At 24.3% G+C, this 20,307-nt stretch overlaps 4 protein-coding genes across 5 annotated transcripts; 3 read left to right on the forward strand and 1 right to left on the reverse strand.

Annotated features, from left to right (window-relative positions):
- The first annotated feature begins 856 nt into the window (after positions 1-856).
- On the forward strand, positions 857-8,297 carry LOC128965307 (small G protein signaling modulator 1-like). Of its 2 annotated transcripts, none has more exons than XM_054311968.1 (13): positions 857-917; positions 1,040-1,083; positions 1,521-1,596; positions 3,820-3,982; positions 4,048-4,606; positions 4,721-4,872; positions 5,685-5,914; positions 6,027-6,173; positions 6,262-7,316; positions 7,390-7,597; positions 7,666-7,872; positions 7,940-8,107; positions 8,164-8,297. In XM_054311968.1, the coding sequence occupies exons 1-13, from the start codon at positions 902-904 to the stop codon at positions 8,250-8,252; spliced, it is 3,114 nt and encodes a 1,037-aa protein (XP_054167943.1). In that variant the 5' UTR covers positions 857-901; the 3' UTR covers positions 8,253-8,297. The 2 variants fall into 2 exon arrangements, with proteins under 2 accessions (XP_054167943.1, XP_054167944.1); XM_054311969.1 differs by having other exon boundaries at positions 5,685-5,908.
- Positions 8,298-8,496: 199 nt separating this feature from the next.
- Positions 8,497-9,272, reverse strand: LOC128965341 (60S acidic ribosomal protein P2-like). Its single transcript, XM_054312015.1, has 2 exons — positions 8,985-9,272; positions 8,497-8,913 (listed from the first exon to the last, which is right to left on the reverse strand). The coding sequence occupies exons 1-2, from the start codon at positions 9,154-9,156 to the stop codon at positions 8,747-8,749; spliced, it is 339 nt and encodes a 112-aa protein (XP_054167990.1). The 5' UTR covers positions 9,157-9,272; the 3' UTR covers positions 8,497-8,746.
- Positions 9,273-9,344: 72 nt separating this feature from the next.
- Positions 9,345-10,216, forward strand: LOC128965336 (mediator of RNA polymerase II transcription subunit 21-like). The gene is made up of 4 exons (XM_054312006.1): positions 9,345-9,508; positions 9,605-9,725; positions 9,792-9,892; positions 9,984-10,216. Exons 1-4 carry the CDS (start codon positions 9,467-9,469, stop codon positions 10,188-10,190), a joined length of 471 nt encoding a protein of 156 aa, XP_054167981.1. The 5' UTR covers positions 9,345-9,466; the 3' UTR covers positions 10,191-10,216.
- A 3,799-nt stretch (positions 10,217-14,015) lies between these two features.
- On the forward strand, positions 14,016-19,099 carry LOC128965542 (adenosine receptor A1-like). The gene is made up of 3 exons (XM_054312249.1): positions 14,016-14,482; positions 14,563-14,813; positions 18,440-19,099. The coding sequence occupies exons 1-3, from the start codon at positions 14,083-14,085 to the stop codon at positions 19,097-19,099; spliced, it is 1,311 nt and encodes a 436-aa protein (XP_054168224.1). The 5' UTR covers positions 14,016-14,082.
- The last annotated feature ends 1,208 nt before the right edge of the window (positions 19,100-20,307 follow it).

Below are 20,307 nucleotides of genomic sequence, written 5' to 3' on the forward strand. Positions count from 1 at the left end.
CAATGTTATTAAATAATAAATATTTGGCTAAATTTTATTTATTTAATGCAATGTACAGTAAAATAAATAATTTTAAATATTAACAATTATATAAACAAAACTATTTTTTTGTAAACTATTTTGTGTTTAATAATAATTACAATTTTATTAATTGTTATTTTTGTAAATTATGTCAATAATCATAATGGTAATTTTAAAAATTTATTTTATGATGCTTATAAAGTATTTTAATGTAAATGTATAACAGTATATCTGGTTAATACTAAGTTTAAAGTTTTAATAATAATAATAAAGTTTTTCATAACATATACAATATAATATGCTATTTAATGGTTTCTAATGAAACAAATGTTACAAATAATGATTGAATTATAAGTTATCCCTTAATTTAATCTTTTGCTTTCAATTTACTTATAGAGAGCACTGATAGATATGGAAAACACTTGCGCACAATAAATGCCAGAATCTGCAAAAAAATTAAGTTAGAGATCATTTTGGGAGGCATTCAATGGTATCGACTGTTGAGCGCAACTCAAATGAATACCCAAATATACTAACATTTGTAACACCAGTTTTAGCACTCAATTCACTGGTTGTTATGATATGATATAACAATGTAATACATTATATATAAAATTTGGTTTTATATTATGAATTTAGAAACCATCGTATTATTAACTGTTAGATCTTTGAAATAAAAAAAATGTAACGATATTTTCGTGACTTATGATCATATTTTACACTTATATAGACTGTATATACATATAGATACTATATATATATATATATATATAAATATCTAAAATTTATGAAATCATTGTTATATACTATTATGAGCTAAATTATCATTAAAATTGCTAAACACTTGCTGTGTTATTGAATTAACATTACTGTGTCAACAATGGGTGACAATTCTGGTAAGCCATTAATTTTAATTAGTTTTTAAAATTATATTTACTTAAATCAATAGATTTTAAATAATGTTAGAATTTATTAACTAATAATTGACTAATTGTTTGTCTAAATTGCAATATTTTAGAGAAGGAATACAAGGAAAAGTTGCTCCGTATGGTTAAGAGAGAGGTCAGTGCCCATACATTTGATTATAATATTATTAATAATAGTGCCATTATTTCTAACAAACAAACAGTTAAATCATGCAATGACTGTGACATATATAATAATATCATAGAGTATCACACAATATTATTTGACCACAACTTATATAATTAGATTAAATAATTTATTTGAGTCAATACAAAACATACATCAGTTGTTATTTTCAATTGTTTATTCTTGAATTGAATATATATATAGTAAGCCATTGAGTTGTATAGTATTTACTGTCGTTACTAATATTTAGTATAATAAATTAATATTCAAATATATAGTTTTAATGAATATTCTGTATATAATTTTTCTATGAAAAGATTAAATGACAAAATGATTGAATGCAATAATCAAATAGATATATTGATTTAAATAGTTTTATTTAACGATTGTATTGACTGTATATTCAGGTCAAACAGATAATGGAAGAGGCGGTCACTCGAAAGTTTGTTCACGAAGAAAGCAGTTCCATAACATCCCTCTGCGGTAAGTCATTTGATTTATAAATTTCCAGTATTTTGTATGACATTTATTGTATAAGTTTTTAAAAAACATTTGGAAATTGCGATTATAATGGAAATAAAATTTCAATTTATTTATTTTAATAAATACATATTTGATTTATAGAGCTAACTAAGCAAATAAGTGAAAATAACTTAAGATTTTAAAGTGATATTTTGTAATTTAATATTTTTATTTATTTTTTCACTAACTCTTACTTATAATTTTGAAACATTTAGTAATAATAAATAATTTAAGTCAAATATAATTTAAAATATTACTTTATTTTCATATAACATAGTTTCCGATAATAATTATAAAAATAAAATCTGTAAATATAATTATTGTAAAAGGAAATGCTATATATATAATACAGTAATTGTAATTATACATAAGGAAATAGCAATATTTTTATGTTTGTTGTATTGTATTTACTGTAATTACATTGCATCAAAATATTTGTTATATTGTGTTTAAATGGTTTTTAAATGATTTTTAAAATTTAATGTCAATGTAATACAATAGACTCTATTGTATTACATTGACATTAAATTGAATAGACTTTTAATAAATAATGCAAAAAATATATATAGCTATTAGTATATATATATATATTCTGTACAGTATATTACAGATAATGAAAATGACTAAAATATTTTTATTGTTTGCATTGCTGTCAAATATCTTTAACATAATGAAAACATATTAAAGAAAAATAATTTATTACTATAAAAGTTATTTAGTTTTAAAAATTGTTTATTATATAGAGAATAGATAATTTAATTAAATAAGATTTGATAGATAAATAAAAATTTTATTATTTATATTATACATATACTGTAGTAACTATTATATTTATATTATATTAATCTGTGATATATTAATTTATCATAATTTAAATTTATAATACACACTAATTATTTGTTAAAGCAACAAATTAAACAGTAAATAATTAAATATTTTGTTAATAATTAATATACCGTAAATATTGTGTTAGTAAAAGATTAAAAGTTAAAAAATCAATTGCAAAGTATTGTATTATTTAATATAATAATAACAATAATAATATCTTAAAGTATTTGAAATTTTGCTGTTTCTTCAAATGGTTTTCACAGTTTGAATGCAAGTCATACAGTGAAGTGTTATTTTTTAGTGAAATGTCATCTCATTTGATGTCAAATGGGATGTTATGTGAGAAACTGTATGACAGCGGGTCTCACAACACATACACCACAACATTATTAAAGCACTGAACAAAACATTTCTGAAGAGAAAGAGAGAAAGTATTTGGCTTTAAATCTTTGGATTTTATTACAAAAAATTACTAATAACTGACATAAAGCTAAATATTATTAGCTTAAAATGCTTTCATGTTTTCCAGATATTAATGATTAAATGCAATCACTTTAATATAATGTTTACTTATTAAATAGCTTTAAAAACAAAAATTTTATCATTGCATTTATCATTTATTGACTAAAATGTCACTAATCACTACACATATATTATATATACAGATTATATACAGTAAATATATATATATATATATATATATATATATATATATATATATATATATATATCAATTATATTTGATATATATATAAAAAAAATAAGATTTTTTGTTAAATAAATATAATTTAGTATAAATTTAATTATATTTGTCAAATATTGTTGATAAGAACTAATTATTTTTGATGACAACTAAATACTGTATTTGATGTTATTATAAATTCATTTTATTTTTCTACAAAATGACAACATTTTATTCAAGTTTTTACATTTATATTTGACATATTTTAAAGAAAATATAGAAAATAATGGAAATGATTTAATTGCAATATTGTATGCTTTTATCAATTTTTAATTATGTTTGCAGTTTTGCAATTTTACAGTCTCATGAGTTAGTATTGTATATAATAATACAATTGAAAAAATATACAGTAATTTAATTCAATACAAGTAATTCAATACAATACAATTTAATACAATACATTATGTTATACAACATTATTGCAATAAACTGTATTAGTGTACAATTGTTGTAGTGTTGTGTAGAATTAAAATTCATATATAAAACACTATAACATAAATCATTACAATATGATTAACTAAAATCTAGTTGAATACTAAAATTTACAATTTCTAATAATTCTATAAATAAAATACAAAATAATATTTAATTGAAAAATGTTTTATAATCTTTAGCTGCTGTCGAGGCCTGTCTATCATATGGTCTAAAACGTCGAGCTCTGGGACTCTTTAAGACCAACTCGACGACTGCTTTACTACAAAAAGTGGCCAAATCTTCCGAACCGGCAGCTATTGTCTTGAAGATTGTCACTGATTTGGAAAGTAATGATCCAAACAAGTAAATTAATTTATTTAATACATGCCTTATGTTTAGTCAAAACTAAGATTTGTATTGATCTCCAGGCGCTCGTCATCGAGTAGTGATAGCATTAATAAGAACCGCATAACTAAAGCCATTAAACAACAGAGCACTACAACTACAAAGCCTGTCGTCCGTTATCTTTGGATCAGAATTGCATTGTTTGAAAAACATTTAGTTTCAATTGTCGATCATTTAGTATCAAATAGTAACAAATATTACGAGAAGGAAGCACTGGTGTCTGATCCAGTGGCCGGACAAATATTAGCATCACTATTGGTCGGTCCCTGTGCTCTTGATTACAGCAAAATGAAAACTCAAGACCACTTCTGGACTGATCCACCGGCCGATGAACTCGTTCAACGACACCGTCTCTCTGGTTCAGTAAACGGACCGTCGACTCCTCCTATCGGCCGAAAACCATTAGGACTTTATTATAAGCGAGGAGTCGATGGATCAAAATCATCTACGAGTGCCGATGAAAAGAGCCCACCCGTGGGTCGATCGTCTATCTCATGGTCGCCAAGAGATTATGTCGAATCATTGCATCAGAATTCCCGATCGACACTATTATACGGCAAAAATAATGTGTTAATTCAACCGGTAATGTATCTCATATTTTATTGATTAATATTAATATTTTATATCTTTTACTATTTGATATATAATAAATATATAACAACATTGATTTGTAAATTATAATATAAATTATATTAGCGCGAGAATATGGAAGCCATTCCCGGATATTTATCATTACATTCAACTCATATCGGATTAATTATCAAATGGACACCCAATCAGTTGATGAATGGCTGTACTCCCAGTTTTGGAGAATTGACTAACGATTCAGTTAATAGTCTCGACAAAAGGTATAATAATATATTAAAAAAAAAGATTTCTATTGCGAGACAATAATAATTATTTTAGTTTACTTTTATAGTTAATTATTGTAGATATAAATTTATATATCATATGAAGTTTATTATAACTTAGTTTAACATTAATGTACAAGAGCTTCAATTTATACATTATATTATTACATTAATTAGTTATACACAAAACAAATAATAAAATTCTAATTTTATTGTTTAATATTTATTGATAAATAATTCATTTTTATATCGTAGCTTAATATTTGCAGTATATATTGTTTATTACTAAATATTTGTTTTTATGAAGTATACTGTAAATAATGTGATATTTTATTAATATATTAATGCTTTTACAATAATAAATATTATAATACTACATATAGTATGAGTTTATATACAGAATATTTAAATTTACTAAATTATAATCTCATGTTTGACATCAAGAATAACGACAAATATAACAGAATATTCTAATAAATTATAAATATAAAGATTTTTATTCAGTCATTCAAATATACACTTATTGTGCACTCGATTAGAGACACATTACAACATACTATAAACGTATAATCATTATATTAATAATAGTTAATCAAACTTTATATATGATATTTTCTTTTACTTAATTAAAGATGAATGAACTTTATCTGCTATTAAATTCAATTTACTGTTAAACTCTTTGATCTGCTATTTTTGATTCAAACTTAATTTAACAAATTTAATATAAATTATTTAGCAATAAAAATGACCATTAAATAAGTTGCGTGAAATTAGCTGTTATTAATTGAGATTAATTATATAATTTTTAGTACATTTTGGGAATATGCTCTAAGTTTAAGTGTCGATGAAATAGTATATCTTCATTGTCATCAACAAGAAGGCAGTGATAGCATAGTCCTGGTTGGACAGGACGGTGTAATGCAACCACCCATACGGTTCCCTAAAGGTGGACATCTATTGTCATTTTTGTCATGTCTTGAGAATGGTCTGATGCCATACGGCCAATTGGATCCACCACTTTGGTCACAAAAAGGTAAAGGTATGCTTAAATGGCTAATCAATGATTGATAACCTTTTTTTTGCTATTAAAAGAACTATAATATACTGTACTATTTAAAACATATATATATATATTTATATTCGTATATTAGGAAAAGTATTTCCAAAACTAAGACGTAAAGGTCGCGGATCAACAAAAAATCGGAAAACAATTGATGCAAATCTTGAGGAAGAAGACGACGAACCCTGTGATTATGTCTTCAGAATAATTGCCACTTTTGAAAAACCAGAAACCATTCGTAAGTTTAATTACTATTGAATGTAATGTTAATTATCAATAAATTAATTGGGAATCAAATACTCAAAATGTTTATTATTTAAAAATAGCACAAGAATTGATTTATCCAAACACAATAAAGGGTGCATTTTATCTAAAGAGACCATTCAATGGTATGAAAAGATCAAACAATACATCGCCACATAAGTCACCAAACAAAACAAGTGATGTCGACGATAGTGATAAAAAATCTAATGAATCGCTTAATAATGAAGACAATTGTGAGCATAAATTAGAAAAAGAAAGTGAAGACAAATCCAATTTAAAGCAATTATGTGTTACTATGAAGAGACAAATCATTTCACGTGCTTTTTATGGTTGGTTAGCATATTGTCGTCACTTAAGAACAGTTAGGACACATTTAGCTGATTTGATCAATACTAAGATCACTAATGCAAATGAACCAATTGATGCTTTTGATGGTATCACTGAAGAGTTGTGGAAATCAATCAAATTAAGTGATGGAAAGATATCAGATGCCAATGAAGTTTATAGATATATATATTTCGGCGGAATTCAGCACAGTTTGCGCAAAACTGTTTGGCCATACCTTTTGGGTCATTACTCGTTTGATATGTCAGACGTAGACAAGTCTGAGCGCGACAAAGAAGTGCAACAAAATTATGAACTCCTTATGTCTGAATGGCTTGCAGTCGAGGCAATTGTAAGACAAAGAGACAAAGAGATAGTGGCCGCCAATTTGGCCAAATTGTCTTCCGAAAGCAACAATAGTGCAGACATGCCATTGACGGGTCCCAAAGATCATAATTTTAGTAATGAAGTATTTGAGGACATCTCAGAAGGCGATGAATCAAAACCATCGAGTCGTAAGTCTTCGATGCAAACACCGGAACAAATCAAAGAAGGAGCGATTGCAACAGCGAAACGTCAACTTCAAAGACACAAACCAGTGGAGAGTCAGAGCAGCTCTCAAAATATAATAGTAACCAATTCATCCATTGATATCACTAATACATTAAAAAGTGGACAAACCGTGGATAATGATACCAACGAACCCGACTCTCAACACTTGCCTATCGCCGGAAATGGAGAATCCAATTCTCAATGTGTGTCTCCCGTCTCATCCAATGGCGGAGTCTATACAGTAATTATAAATATTTTAATGATAATTATATTATATTTTCTAATATATATTTAATTTAATACCATTACTGAAGAATGAGTTATTAGACTTGTTTTCATTGAATATTCATCGCATTGACAAAGATGTTCAACGATGTGATCGCAACTTCTGGTACTTTACAAATGAAAATCTTGAGAAACTTCGAAATGTAATGTGCAGTTACGTCTGGGAGCACCTGGACATCGGTTATGTTCAGGGAATGTGTGACTTAGTAGCACCACTTCTAGTCATATATGATGAGGGTATTGTTGTTATTATTTAAATTATTTCAAATTAATTTTTATCGCAAACCTATATGTCATACACTCAGAGGTGTTGACCTACAGTTGTTTCTGTGAGCTAATGAAGCGAATGGTAGCCAACTTCCCACACGGCGGCGCAATGGACGCACACTTCGCTAATATGCGGTCATTGATTCAGATATTGGACGCCGAGATGTTTGAATTGATGCACCAAAATGGAGATTACACGCACTTTTACTTCTGTTATCGATGGTTTCTCTTGGACTTCAAAAGAGGTAAGTCTAACATATAGTTGGTTAACTGATCGCATCTATTGAAAGATCTATTATATATATTTTGCAGAACTAGTTTACGACGACGTGTTTGCCGTCTGGGAGACCATCTGGTCGGCCAAATATATCTCTTCTTCGAGTTTTGTATTATTTATTGCATTAGCTTTGGTTGAATACTATAGAGATATCATTTTGGAGAATAATATGGACTTTACTGATATCATCAAATTTTTTAATGGTATTTATAATTATTATTAACTATTTAGTTATTAAACATAATTTCTTTTCAATCAGAAATGGCTGAAAGACACGATGCAAAAGCTGTCCTCAAGATTGCAAGAGATCTTGTTTTACAAATACAAACTCTTATAGATAACAAATAATTTGATGATCTCTTAAATTTATATATCAAAATATATTTTAAAAATTATTATTATATATATTGAATTGATGTGATTATGTATTTTTGATGTCATATTTTAAGATATGCTTTTATTATATATATAATATATATATATATATTTTAAGAAACTATTTAAGAGCTGTTAAATTATTAAAAAATATATATAAATTTATTTGATTGTTAAACCAATTTAATATTATTATCCATTTGTTAAACATTCCCAGTATTTATAACATATAATAAATTTATTCAAATATTATTATAATTTAACCAAAAGTGATATTATATCCTATTTTCCGTATGATTTATATAACAAATTACTAAAATACCATAAAATTGTTATTCAAAATTATTACAAAATAAAATCAAAACTGCGATAATAGTCATCAAATTATATCAAATAAATGTTAGACAAAAAAGAGATCAATTAGTTATTCAACGATTGTTTTATTAATTTATATAAAAAACAATATTTTAATCAAAGAGACCGAAACCCATGTCCTCGTCTTCATCTTCGGACTCATCCTTTTTCTCCTCTTTCTTGGCCTCCTTTTTGGGTGAATCAGCGGCCGCTGCAGCAGCCGGTGCTGCGGAGGCGGCAGCGCCTCCTCCGGATGGAACTGAGGCTAACTTTTCGGTTCCTATCGACACACAAGACATTACAATATAAAACCATTGATTGACCACAAAAAGTGTGTATCAAATGACATACCCTTAGCGATCACTTCTTCAATACTTTTACCGCTCAGTTCTTTGACAACTTTGGCAGACTTTTCTTCATCGACTTCGATGCCAACACTACTGAGGATTCGTTTGATGTCAGCAGTGGTGGGACTCTTATTGCCGCCCAAAGTGGCCAACAGGTAAGCCGACACATAACGCATGGTTTAAGTCTTGTTGGGTTTAAGACACGAAATGTGTACAAAGCTATGGATTAATCGCTAGTTTTTGTTGAATTGATTTCAATCACAAACTCAAAGCACGACTAAAGTCAAGACAGGAAAGGGATATCAAAACCAACGGTGCGATCGACGCATGCGTTCAATCACTACAACAATGTTTGTGTTGTCGACAAAACTGTTCGCATAAGACGTAACACTCATTGTTGACAATCATTATATCTGTCATTGAAATTGAGATCTAATTGTTTTGGACACCGATTATCACCGCATCTGATCCGTAGCGCTGACTAAAATGGCCGATAGATTGACTCAACTTCAAGACGCTGTCAATCAGGTATTGATTCTGATGTGTCTTATCGTAAATTTGTCTTAATGTTTGTGTTATTTTCAATTTGATCCCATGTGTGACCCAATCGGCCAAATTGGACAGCAATCGGAAAACTTCTGCAACAGTATTGGCGTTTTGCAACAGTTTGCGAAACCAACGTTTTTCCCAGAGTTTGACAAATCTTCGTCCAAATCACCGACAGCTCAGCCACAAAATACTGAAGGTTTGGCCAACGATTGTAATTTATGACCACTTTTTAAACCGATAATATTATCTCTTATTGTTATAGATTTTGCCCAATTGTTCGCCACATTAATTGCCAGAACTGCCAAAGACATCGATGTACTCATCGATTCTCTTCCCAGCGAAGAATTGACGCCTGAATTACAGGTAATGACTATTTAAATCATTTCTTTATCGAGTGATCATAATTGTTGTCATTATTTTTTGTGGTTTTTTTACCATCAATTTGATGGTAAAGGCCGCCGCTTTAAGACGTTTAGAACAGGAGAACAATGATTCGGCGCAAAGATTGACGGAAACAGTGAAAAGAGGTGAAGAACTATTGGAACAAATTCAGAATGCATTACAAGATATCGCAGAATCTCAACTAAAGATTGAATGTTTGCACTCTACCACTGATGACAACAATATTATCAATGGAACCGCTAATAATATTAATAATTAGTTGTTAATATCTTTTATAACATAATATTATTTATTTGTATTTCATAAGTTTTGTGAATAAATAAAAAAAATTATAAATATTATATAAAGTGACAATAATTATAAATCTCTTATCGTTTGCTATAAATTACTCGTTGGTTCATAATTTTAAATTACATAAAATAATAAATTTCTAATAACCATTCATTGTTTTATTTTATATATCCCATTGTATTTTTTGTATCATTTTGTTGTACAATATTATCTAAATTGAAGATTATGCAAATGATAACTTTATCAGTATATAATCGTTTATAAGTTATTCAAATATTTAAATATTCCCAAATAGTTATATTATGATTAATTTTGTAATTCACATTTTATATTTACTAATATTATTGTTTTTAATATATACTAAACATAACATAAATAATACATTAACATTTAGTAAATTTATAATTATATTAAAATTTATATATTAGTTACTCTCAAATAGCAATGCGTAATGTAAATGAATATCAACTACAGTACAGTATATAGTAGTCAGGGTTTTAAGGAAATATTATAAATGCCTGGCATTTTGGGCATCTATTTTATTTGCCTACCACATTAAATTGCTAAAAAGCAACTGTATTTATAAAAAATAATGTAATTTACTGTTTTTAGCTTGTTAATTAAATTTACAATTAATATAATTATTTCCAATGATATTACCTTTTAAATAAAAAACAAAAATACAAACAAATATCGATAAAACAATGTTTTATAGATAAATTAATAATATAAAATTAAAATAATAGGTGTCACCACCTGAAAATAGATGCCCAGGGCATGGTAGAGGCAGGGCAGGCATTTGGCAAAATAGGCATCTATTGTTTATGCCTGCCATTTTTAAAACCCTGATAGTAGTACACTATGTATACTATTGTATCAAAAGCTTTATTCCGCATGTTTTGTATGTTTTACTGTATATTGTATTCAATCTATGATTATATCAGAGACAATATTAGACTTTATTTGTTACACTTATAGGAGACATACTGTTGTTTAACAATAAGCAAAAGTTTTCTTTGATTTTATTGGTAAAAAAATACTCAATTATTTTTACAATTATTAACTATCGATAATATTAGTCTAACAAATATATTGACGGATATATATGTTTTTGTAATTGTGTTGTTTATATTTTTGTTTTATATAAACTTTACTTATTTGTGGGTAAGTAATAATAAAAATATTTATTTATTAAAATTATATAATCTTTTAATATTTTATATAATTTTTTAATTTTTATTACATATTTCTATTAAATTTACAAATTAGTTATATTTTTATTGAGAAACTATTAATATTGTTGATTAAATAAAGATTATGTGTTAATTTTTAAGATAAATTATCTAAATATCTAATGATAAGGTCATAACTTTTAAATAAGTTTTTATTGATAATATTAATTATTCTTTGTTAGTAAAAATATTTTATATATTTATAGTATAATAATAATAAAGAAAAACATTAGTACACTATATTGTATATATAAATTAGATAATAGGATACACTTAATCATCTTATTATTCAATTATTATTTAATAAAAATATTAACAAATTAGAGGTTCTGGTCATAAATATAAGTCCAACAAAATAATAAATTTACTTATTATATGCTAAAACATTATTTAAACTTTATATAAATAATGTGAAACTTATTTTATTATTTATTATTTTTTAAAAATTCTGATATAAATGCCATAAAATTATATGTTTGTATTATTTAATTAAATAAATAATATTTAAATTTTAAATACTACCTTTGGAATTGAAATTTGATATTTAATAATAGGATTTAATGTATTTTTTGTTGTTATTAATTTATAGTATTGTATAAAATAATAAATAACAAATTCACATTAAAATGAAAATGTGATTAATTTTCAGTAATATATAAAATAAATACATTAAAAATTAATGTATATATAATGCATGTTATATACTATTTAATCAATTATTAAACTCATAGATAATATATGACACTATTTTTTACTATTGAAAAATTATATAATTATTATATTTGTAATTTAATTTTGTATTTTAGTTACAAAATTTTAATATAATTTTTATAAATTTGTTTAAAATATTTTATTGGAAATGATTATTTATATTCAATTTTTACTATATATCATATTTATTAATAAACTACTATATAATAAATTCTTGACATTTTAAAAATATATGTTAAATGTAAATTTGATAAAATTAGATTATGTCAGTTTATAAATTACAGGGACACCCACAGTTAATAAAATTTTAGATATATTATCAAATAATATTATATAATTTTATTAACTTTTATAAAGTAAATATACAATAAAATACAATAGTTTTGCTTTTGACATTTTTTGAGTAAACATAATAAAAATATAAGACTTCAAAATAACATTATAAATATAATTATATAATATTATTTGACACCCTATTTGTTTGAAACATATTGGAGACAACTATTTATGATTATATACAATATCACTATCACTACTATGATCAACATTGTATTATAATAATCATAGCCTTGATTTATCAAACATTTTTTAAAAGATAAAACTGATTAACTGATTTTGATTAAAAAACTACTTTAATAATTTTTAATATATTTTGATTTGATTTACTAGAATATCATTAATAATTATTAAATATAACATTTTGATGACTTTGAAGAGTCATAGAATAATACTTATGTGAAAAATAGTGGCCATAAGTGTGTAAAACTAGAAAATATCATATTTTAGATTCATTTACTTTTTATTAACAAACTATTGGACATCAGTTAAGTGTATATATATATATACTGTATAATACGTGATGAGACACTCAACCAATTTTTTAAAATAGTTATTTCATCTATTTTTAGAATAATTAATCAAATATATCCAAAATTTTATATAATCATTGAATAAATTAGTGCTTTATTAATTTAATCTTAAAGATTAAATTAATTATAAATGGATAATATTATATTATATAATTTACTATTAATTGTATGTATTTGTAATATGAAATATAGTCAAAATAATACTGAATATTTCATAATTCAAATTACAAATTTTGTCAAAAAATATATGATAATTTATTTTAACTTTTTTTACATTTCTACACTTATAATTTATTGATACTTTTTAAGACAATTTTATTTTTAAAACTAAATTCGTGTGTAATATGAGTTTAAATGAATTTGTTTTAAGTTATATATATATAAATGTATAATTTTTAATAAATTTACTAATCAAAAATTAAAAATGATATTCATTTAAATTTATAAACATTGCATCCTTGAAAGTTTCTCATAAAAGTAAAATATAAGTCAATTTTTAAAATTTTAATTAATAAAATAGTATTTTTTATTAAACTACATATCTTATATCTACAAACTGTATATCTTACTATTTAAATGAAATTTAAGTTTTAATTGATTTAAATAAACAAGATTTATGTTTTTGAAATATAACAAACAACTGAACATAAAAAATAAATTACAATTGTTTGTCTACTTTTTAAGTTATACTATTAATGACATAAGTAATAAAACTAAAATTTGACTAAAAGTAGTAATATTTATTGACCGACATTGACATTGATATTAATATAAACAAAAAGTTTGACACTTATATTAAATTTTTTTTGCAGAATTTCTTGACAAATATCATTGTTATTCTTGAAAATGATATTAATATTATTGTGAAATTCAATCATATGTTTAATCAAACGTAAATGTTTTGTTATTTTTTGGGTTATATTTTATATATAAATATATATACTGTATATATATATGTAATGTATTTGTTTTTATGGAGAGATCTATAGAAAAACAAACTTAAAGATTAAACAGTGATTAATGAAAAATACATGACTGACAGTTCATAATGAATGTAAGCACTGGTGAAACGGAATTTCAATATTTGAAGTTAGGATCAAATCAAGAGCCACTTCTGTATACATTAGTCGAGGGAATTGTAGCCATCGGTGCTTTCATAGGCAACCTATTGGTCGTTATTGTGTTTATTCAAGACAAACGATTAAGAAAAGTGACAAACTTTTACATAATTAGTTTAGCCATCGCTGACATGTTTGTCGGTCTCATTGGCATTCCGTCAGCAATATTGACACGAATGGGAATACCTCGCGATTCTTTCAACTCATGTCTCGCTATGTTATCATTACTGGTCGTATTGTGTACTATATCTATACTAAACCTGTTGGCCGTTTCACTGGATCGGTATTGGGCTATATTACACCCATTGGATTATCACCGAAAAATATCCGGTATAATATTCAATTGTTTTTGACAAATAATTATTTTGTTATTATTATTATTATTATTATTATTATAAAACAATTAACAGAAACAACAGCAATGATAATAATAATCAGTTGTTGGATTTTGGGGGCATTTATTGGATTTTTACCACTTTTCTGGAATAATGGGATTCAAGTTTACGAAAGAGAAGACGGAAAATGTCTGTTCATACCTGTCATGAGTTATAACTTTCTTGTATTTATCTACTTCTCAACCATTGTATTGCCGGCTATTACAATGGCTTTCTTTTACGGACGAATATATTTAGTTGTTATGAAACAATTAAGCTATAAAAAGGTCAGAAGTTTATTATATTAAATATATTTAACTTTTTATATTATCATTTATATTGCTATTTAATTACTGTTAATCTATTTTTACTGAGTTTTAATTATAAATAGTAATATATTAAAAGTTTAGTAATAAAACATGAACGATAATAACAAAAATAAAACTTATTATAATATTTGTTTAAATTTTTAGTTATTAGTTTAATAAATTAGTAATTTTAAAATATAATGTAAGAAATTTTTGAAATCAATTTCATCATTTCCTAAAATAATTTAATCGTAACTTTCATTAGAAATCTATTCTAGAAATTAGTAAATTGACTTTTTCCACAAAAATTTTGTAATTATCGCAAACAATTGTCAATATATTTAACAGATTATAGTATTTTCATTAAATGTTTTGTCATACTGTGAATCAATTACCTAAAAGTGGATTAACTTTATTAACAATTGATATTTCAAAGTGAATGTAACTTCGGTTTAATTTAAAGGACAAAAAACATCAAATTATCATTACATTGATAATAGATTATTGAATGCATTAAAATTAAAATTGAGTAAAAATATTAAATTATTTTAAAAACTTGCTTTAGTTTATTATAAAAAATATTTATTAATTATTTTACATATAACTATAATATACATGAAAAGTATTATTAAAGTATATTTTGAAATATGACATTTTATGTTAGAAAAAATAAGAAATTTGATTTTGACGTAAATTATATTTTACATAATTTTTAAAAATATTATTTGAATAATTAATTATAAAATAGTTTTATATCATATTATATGTATAATGATCAGGGTTTTAAATGTGGCAGGCATAAACAATAGATGCCAATTTTGCCAATTTTGCCAAATGCCTGCCCTGCCTCTGCCATCCCCTGGGCATCTATTTTCAGGTGGTGACACATATTACTATGATTTTATATTATTTATTTATTTCTAAAACATGTTTTATCTATATATTTGTTTTGTATACCTTTAATTAAAAGGTAATATCATTGGAAATAAGTATATTAATTGTAAATTACATTATTTTTATAAATACAGTTGCTTTTTAGCAATTTAATGTGGCAGGCATTTATGGCATCTATTTGAGCATTGCCAGGGCAGGCATTTATTTATTTAAAACCCTGATGATGATTAATATATATATATATATAATAAAAGCGCAATTTTAAAAACTTGAAAATTATTTCTAACAAATAAAAAAACATGATTTTAGTCAATATTATATACAATTATTGTGATAAACAATTAGAAAGAAATCATAGGGTTTTGTTGTTAACACTAATTTAATTTTATTATATGTGAAGTCTATTATCAAAATAAGTTACTTTATCCACAAAACAATTAGTTTGTATTAACAACAAAGTGAAACTAATTTAATAAAAACAAAAGTAAATGCAATATTTTATATTAAGCATAATATAACTTAATATATTTCTATACAAAGTGAAACAAAATTGTTTCGGGTAATAGTCATGTGTTTTATAATGATAACTATTCTGTTAAATAATGATAATTTATTACAATTATTTGACTTGAATTTTGTCCATAATTATAATATGCATTGTTTTGCATTTATAGATTAATTGTATTTGAATCTGATAACAAAAATTATTTAAAATTATATTAGTAGTGAATAAAAATGTTATCTTATATTACTGTAGATATAGTCTCCTTAAATATTTTTAGATTTTATTTTATCATTTAAATTGTAGCATTATTTGAAAACAATTTACTTTATTATTTTTTATTGGACACAAATAATATATATCATATATTCTGTATCACATAAAATATTAAATTTCAGTATTTGACTTACGATTATTGTGTTTAATAAGAATAATTAAAGTAATAAAGTTTTGACCAGAATTTGTTGTTTAAAACTAATTGTTTTACTTTTTTGTATTATATTATAATACAGCTGAATATTCTTAATATTACCAATTTAATAAACCATATTAGTTAATTAAAAAATATTTTTTTCATAATAGTTTATAGCAATTAGTTATATAGCAAATCAAATTTAAATGAAACCACATTTTTTGAAACATGAAACATGAAACTCAATTAATAAAAACTTGTTTATATCTTTGATGTTTAGATGTTATCATAAATTTTAGTCTTATATTTATAAATTAATTAAAATCAATATTTTTTTCGCTTATATTATATTATATTATTAGACAAATATATCACTTTATTCTATAATCACATACTTTTTGCTTACCGTTATATTTGTTACAGCAATTATTAAAAGATAATTACCTGTAATAAAATTTATTAAGTGCTAAACTTATAGTGGAAATATTGTTATCGAAATATATATTATAATATTGGATGCAAAGTGGTATATATTTATATGAAAATTAAAACATTTAATTAAAATATTTGACAAATTGCACTATTTTTTAGCTCATTTCATCAATTCAATGAAGTGATGAATTCAATTAAACTTTGAATTTTCATAGTATAGTCAAAATTTTGTTTATTTTTCTCAATATTTAATCCATTTTTACTATATTTCAAGCCAATTAAGTACAAAATAATTATATAAAATATTTATAAAATGTATATATTCAGTCATTAAATATAAGTATAGATATAGTAGTGCTAATATTAATCACTTAATAATATAAATATACTCTCTGTTGAAAGTTTGTACACAAAAATTTATTGGTTTATTAAATATGTTTACTTAATATATTTTTTAATATCAAACGTTCAATAAGTTTTTTTCTCTCTCTCCTCCCGTTATAATTTTTACAAACATAAAATACAGTATAAGTATACACAGTTTAATAGTAAAAACTTACAGTAATTCAAGCTTATAATTCATTGTAATCTTAGTTCAATCAAAAATGTTTTTGACAACAAAATTAGTTTATTGTTTATACAGAAAAAATACAGTATAGCTATAATATTTTTGAAGTTAAATATAATAAAAGCATCATTTCATAACTTAATCATACATATTTATTTTTACAATATATTCCGTATATCTATTGTATTATTACTAGTGATACACAGTATAGTTTAATACAGTATATGGCATAAATAAGTATTATAAAAATAAATTGCAAATATAAAATACACACACACACACACACACACACACACACACATTTATAGATTTAGGTAAACTAACTTTTTCAAAAAAAGTTTGTTTGAATATGTGTTAAATTTATTATGTTATATATGCTAATCATTTATCAAAAATCTATTACTTTTATCACAAATGTCAATCCTATGCCATATAAATACTTTATGGTATAAAAATATACAGTATAGTGTAAATACAGTAAAGTGTTTAGTAGTATTATATTAATAAATTTAATACGGGTATATATTTGTTTTATTTATTTTTACTCTTTTATTTTTATATCATTATTTGACAGATACTGTAGTAATATTAATATTAATAAAAATAGTATAAAAATTTTTAATAAAGGAATATAATTAAAATTGAAATAATAAATATGTTATTAATGTATAGTTTTCAAAAAATATTAATTATCAAACATATGATTAATGTCATCAAAACTAGTGATATTAAAATTATATAAATTAAGTTATTATAAAATTAATTATATGTCTTGTATTAATTGATGGTTCCTTTAGGTGCTTCAAGTGTCAAGTGGTCATTACAGTCAAAGATCTGGTCCAAGTAGTAGACAATGTAGTGACAGAAGGAGGAGTCGTTTTGAATGCAGTTCTTTGGATTCAATCAACAGTCCTTCAGATAAATCTGATAATAACAGTAACGTATCGCCAGTTCTTTCAAAGTCACGCTCTTTGGCGACACTCAAGAGTTTGAACCATAATTGTAGTCATTGTATAGTAAAGCCAATCAAATTGAGTTATAGTAAGAGAGAAGTGAAAAAAGCACAGAAACTCTTCATTATAGTCGTCTTCTTCATGTTGTGTTGGATACCATTGTATACAATGAACACAATTGAGGCGTTTTGTCAGCAATGTAGAGCACCGACCAGTATTGTCGACCTCATGATCATACTGTCCCACTTGAATAGTGTCGGCTCACCCTTTCTTTATGCCTTTCATATGAAAGACTTCAGAGAGGCTTTGAGACGACTCTTATGTGAATGTGTTATACGTCAGCGACACTTACGAGACCTCAGAAGACAAGAACTCTTCACTATTAATCTCAATCCATACTCAAGACGTATACATAATAACACTCTTGAAATGTATGGAAATACTCCAGAAATGACACCACAATTATCACCACAACATTCACTGAAGATCTCAACAGTTACCTAACTTTTTAAACTTAATTTATTACATTATTAATAATATTGTATTATCATTGATATTGTATAAGTATTATTATATTTTTAAATTTTCATTTTTATTATTCTAGTGCTAGTATTTAAATATAAAAAACTACTTTAAGTTTTAGTTAGTTTTTTAAATTGTGTAAAAATATGACAAACATTATTTGACATATTATTATTTTTTAGTTATTTCATTTTGTATTTATTTTTTAAATATATTAAAAATAAAATATTTATGAAAACTTAATCCTAAGTGTCATAGTGTTTAATAATTTAACTCAAATAAAGTATTTAAACATTTGTTTGCTGATTGTTGTATTTTTCATGCATTAGCATAACATATGTTTTAATTGAAATAATAATATTTTGAGATTAATAAAAAAAAGTCGAAATATATCCTAACAATTATACAATAATTAAACAAAAACAAACAGTTTATAATCATAACATTGTATTAAATAAATGTTTATTATAAATTATAATAATGATTTTGATTATAATTTATATAATCAAAATCATTATTAGGTTATCCTTTAAAATATAAACCGTATTTTGAATATTTCATAATATACAGTATTAATAATAATCTAAATGTTTTATTTGAAATACAATAGTAATGTATAAAACCTCGATTCTTATACTTTTTTTTATTTAAAAAAAACTATAATTCTTTATCTCTCTTCACATATTAAAAACTGAACACAATTTGCATATAACTGTATGTATTATATAACTATCCTTAATATATAAGTGGCATTACCTGTTCATGTAGTGCTATATATGGACAGTGACACCAATAACTGTGTAATTTGTATGACCATTAAAGCCTGAAAAAAACAGTATCATAGTTAGCAAACATTTCTAATAATTAATAAATAAATTATAAAGTGATTAAAAAATATTTCTAATATATCCATAAGTAATAGGGTATTAAATTTAATATCATTGAACAGTCAAAATACAACATTTACAATAACTTTAAACATTTTTGGGGACAATATATTTGTGACCACTTTGTGTTTGCATTCAGTCGTCACTGTATTGAATACATAGATATTGTGATGTTATTTATGTTGTGTTGTATTGTTGTGTGGAATATAATACTGTATTAATAATATACTGTACAACACATACAACACATACAACACATACAACACATACAACACATACAACACATACAACACATACAACACA

The sequence above is a fragment of the Oppia nitens genome, unplaced genomic scaffold (genome assembly GCF_028296485.1).
Source record: "Oppia nitens isolate AA-2021 unplaced genomic scaffold, nextdenovo-longstitch-racon4-pilon3 scaffold17_pilon_pilon_pilon, whole genome shotgun sequence".
Lineage (NCBI taxonomy): Eukaryota > Metazoa > Arthropoda > Arachnida > Sarcoptiformes > Oppiidae > Oppia > Oppia nitens.

What these genes read in the sequence shown, in the direction of transcription:
- LOC128965307 (XM_054311968.1), top strand. An exon ending in TTGGTCACAAAAAGGTAAAG is followed by an intron (nt 5,915 to 6,026) that starts GTATGCTTAAAT and finishes TTCGTATATTAG; the next exon opens with GAAAAGTATTTCCAAAACTA. An exon ending in TATCATCAAATTTTTTAATG is followed by an intron (nt 8,108 to 8,163) that starts GTATTTATAATT and finishes CTTTTCAATCAG; the next exon opens with AAATGGCTGAAAGACACGAT.
- LOC128965341 (XM_054312015.1), bottom strand. Translation starts at nt 9,156, where the DNA reads ATGCGTTATGTGTCGGCTTACCTGTTGGCCACTTTGGGCGGCAATAAG. An exon ending in TGAAGAAGTGATCGCTAAGG is followed by an intron (nt 8,914 to 8,984) that starts GTATGTCATTTG and finishes GTGTGTCGATAG; the next exon opens with GAACCGAAAAGTTAGCCTCA.
- LOC128965336 (XM_054312006.1), top strand. Translation starts at nt 9,467, where the DNA reads ATGGCCGATAGATTGACTCAACTTCAAGACGCTGTCAATCAG. An exon ending in TTCAAGACGCTGTCAATCAG is followed by an intron (nt 9,509 to 9,604) that starts GTATTGATTCTG and finishes CAAATTGGACAG; the next exon opens with CAATCGGAAAACTTCTGCAA. An exon ending in TCAGCCACAAAATACTGAAG is followed by an intron (nt 9,726 to 9,791) that starts GTTTGGCCAACG and finishes TTATTGTTATAG; the next exon opens with ATTTTGCCCAATTGTTCGCC.
- LOC128965542 (XM_054312249.1), top strand. Translation starts at nt 14,083, where the DNA reads ATGAATGTAAGCACTGGTGAAACGGAATTTCAATATTTGAAGTTAGGA. An exon ending in TTATCACCGAAAAATATCCG is followed by an intron (nt 14,483 to 14,562) that starts GTATAATATTCA and finishes AACAATTAACAG; the next exon opens with AAACAACAGCAATGATAATA. An exon ending in AACAATTAAGCTATAAAAAG is followed by an intron (nt 14,814 to 18,439) that starts GTCAGAAGTTTA and finishes TGGTTCCTTTAG; the next exon opens with GTGCTTCAAGTGTCAAGTGG.